This window comes from Apium graveolens, chromosome 8, assembly GCF_009905375.1.
Source record: "Apium graveolens cultivar Ventura chromosome 8, ASM990537v1, whole genome shotgun sequence".
NCBI lineage: Eukaryota > Viridiplantae > Streptophyta > Magnoliopsida > Apiales > Apiaceae > Apium > Apium graveolens.
Window position 1 is genome coordinate 262,611,671 of NC_133654.1, and position 3,199 is coordinate 262,614,869.

The window sequence follows — 3,199 nt, forward strand, 5'->3', positions numbered from 1 at the left end:
GGATCAAGCCTGACATAGTTCTTGTAGAACAAGAAATCTAATGAGCTTAGACTTCTTATTCCTAGGTCCAGTAGAAGCCCATCCAAAGTCCATCTTCCGCTAGCTTTAGGAATATCCAACTATGAGGTCCAACCGCGAAGGCCCATGACTCGTCCGTAATCGCGGGACTTCACGGATAGTGCATCTCCCTGCACAAGGATAACACTCCGCTACAGATACCTCCCTTCATATACAGACGCAGGTATAACCACGGTTCACCTCAAGTGCCGGACGCATCCCTGTCCTCCGAATGAGGATAACCCACCAGATATCAGGACAGGTGATCCCAAGCTCTTGGGTGCAAAGTGCAGGATGACTCCAAAGTTCCCCAACGAGGACAACCGTTGAATGCAAGAACAGAGTTCCCAAAGCACACACCAAAGTTAACCCCGCATCCCCAACGAGGACACCCGTTGAATACAGGAGGAGGCCTTCAATCATCAGGCATACCCCTGGAGGCCTTCAATCATCAGGCATACCCCTGGAGGCCTTCAAGCTTTTCACGGACATCCCCCTCCTTGACCGTCTCAAGGAGGGAATTCTTCAAAGAGTACCTGCAATAAATACATTAGTAAAAATAACCCCCATTGCTCCTCTCCATGCAAGCTTTGTCCTGAAGTCACCATTGAGAACATATAGACCAATCACAGGACGCGTCCTCGGAGTCCGGGCGCGTCCTCACCTTTATAAATCCAACCCTGTTCCTTCATCAACCGTTCCTTACAGCATGCCACAACTACAAGACGCGTCCTAGTGGAGACAAGCGCGTCCTCACCACCACGAGATCATATTTGTCAAGTAATTTTCCCAATGACGTGTCTACCACAAGTGGGCGCGTCCTTTCCCAATCATGCACTCCCAAGCTTTACCATCGCCAGACCATAGAACATCAACTCAAAATTAGGCGCGTCCTCTATGCCTGGACGCGTCCTAAACTTCTATAATGCAATACCGGGTTTGACCGCCCGTAATCCGCATTTAACCCGAGTCAATTCAATGCCAAATTTTGGGTATAACACAAACCATTCCATAAAATATGATCACGACCACTGGAATGAATAGGTGGAAGATTAGGGTCCTCAAGCCAGCTGGTGAGTAAAAAGTCTGTGTGGTGAATTCTGCTATTAGGCCTCGGTAAAGACCAAATTCCCGAATTCATGACACAAGCGACTGTTGCATTAGCAGAGAGAAAGCATTGGCTTATGATAGGAGCAGTAACAGAGTTTGCAAGACAATGATATACAATGAAGAAATTTGGTTGCATGGTGTTATATGGTGTTATTATTTATAGAAAAGAATTGTTACTCCATCGTTTTTTAAAAATTAAAAATTACTTTTTAAAAATTATTGGCACAACCACTACAAAAAACAAGGATAAATTCGACCAATTTTGAAACGGTCATTTTTAAGGGAGTTGAATTTAGGAGTTGGATCATTTTTATGCTAAATTCGACCACGAATAAATACAACCACTTAAATATGACCGAATAAATTCGATAAAATGAGGTCGAATTTAATATTTAGTTTAATATTAAAAAATCCAACCAAAAAATTAAATTATTGAAAAACTTTAAAACGCCCGCCTAAAATATGAATCCGACTAAAATGGTCAAATATTAAGTCTTGTTTTCTTGCATTTAACCTTATTTTTTTGTGGTTAATAGCACAATATTAGAGGTGAAATTTATGAATTTTTTTTTTAAAACATCCATTTTAAATTTTAAATATTATGTACCATGTATTATGCATTCTTCATATCACAATGGAAGGTTAATTAGTCAAAATTTTAATGAGAGAATCATAACAGAAATATGGAATTGATAAAAGAAATTCATCATAATCGGTACCTTATTATCATAATCCCTTCATAATCAGGGAATTATTATTGGTATATATAGTTGAAAACAAAGAAAGACAGAAAGAACTTAAAAGTTGAGGCATCCACATACATCAACCCAGTATTATTAGTAAGTAGGTATACATAACCATAGGCTGCTAAATTTATTTAGGAAAGGATGTGGCGAAAGACACCGAGGACCCAAACTTGCATGGGCTACAGTTGCAACAAAAACACTGAATGTCGTTAATGGTTGTCCTATGTTTCTCAGCAGCTGTTTTCTGCATGCGCTTGAAGAATTTTTGAGCATGACTTGCAACCTGAGCTGGAGTCCTGGAAGACACAAAAAACTGGGATATGTTCTTCCAGTCTCCTTTTCCGCATACTTCTAATCCCCTCATAAATGCCCTGTCAAATTTACTTAGGTTAACAAGATGATTATATGTTTAAAGGAAAACAACTTTAAAGAGTGACTATTAAAGATTGTAATGTTACCAGTGTTCTTCCATTGTCCATGCTATACCTCTTTTCTTTGGCCTGGTGGTCTGCTGGTTAACTTGTTCTATTACTTCCTCCTCACCCATGGTATCCTCTACAACAATATCATCAAAATCACCGTCCTCCTCTATGACAATATCTTCGAATTCACCATTAGATGACTTGATCAACTTCAATTCCTCCATCAAAATCTCATGATGAAGTTGAATGGATGCCATGGTTTTCCATGGCATCACAACAGCCACCCTTTGAAAAAATGCAGCTGAGCCATAGTCTTCAAATTCTGCCATAGTATTTTCATATAACTTATTATCTTTAAAAGTCCATCCATCACTAGTATACACATCATTGTCATTTGGTTGTTGAGGGACATTAGAGAATAATCCCTCCATGTTTCTCCCTCTTTTTTCACTGGAAAGAGAGATGGGTACACTACTGGGGAAAAAGGTGACTTTATATATGGACTGCTGAAGGTTTTTTTAAAATCAAATTAATTAATGAGGAAATCCTTAAGGATACAATAGATGAGATTTGAGTGTTCCTGGGATACTATAAAAAATTATTGAAATGTCAGCTTCACCGTACCAAGGATAAAGTTTATAAAAAAAGAATTGTTTAAACAATATTTAATTAAAAATTATTTAAAGTCAGCACCGTATTACAATAAAATTTATTAAATATAATATACGACTTTCACTTTGAAAAAATATTTCATTGTCTCACAGTTTGATTTTTTTTTTTGATAAAATTGCTAGACATATTTATGTTATTTAATTATGTTGTGTTCAACGCAGTAACTTTTGAATTAATCAAACTAGTGTACAC

The 3,199-nt window shown here is 37.9% G+C and overlaps 1 protein-coding gene across 1 annotated transcript; it reads right to left on the reverse strand.

Annotated features, from left to right (window-relative positions):
- Positions 1-1,921: 1,921 nt before the first annotated feature.
- On the reverse strand, positions 1,922-2,780 carry LOC141679126 (transcription factor DIVARICATA-like). Its single transcript, XM_074485615.1, has 2 exons — positions 2,372-2,780; positions 1,922-2,284 (listed from the first exon to the last, which is right to left on the reverse strand). The coding sequence occupies exons 1-2, from the start codon at positions 2,764-2,766 to the stop codon at positions 2,041-2,043; spliced, it is 639 nt and encodes a 212-aa protein (XP_074341716.1). The 5' UTR covers positions 2,767-2,780; the 3' UTR covers positions 1,922-2,040.
- Between the last annotated feature and the right edge of the window lie 419 nt (positions 2,781-3,199).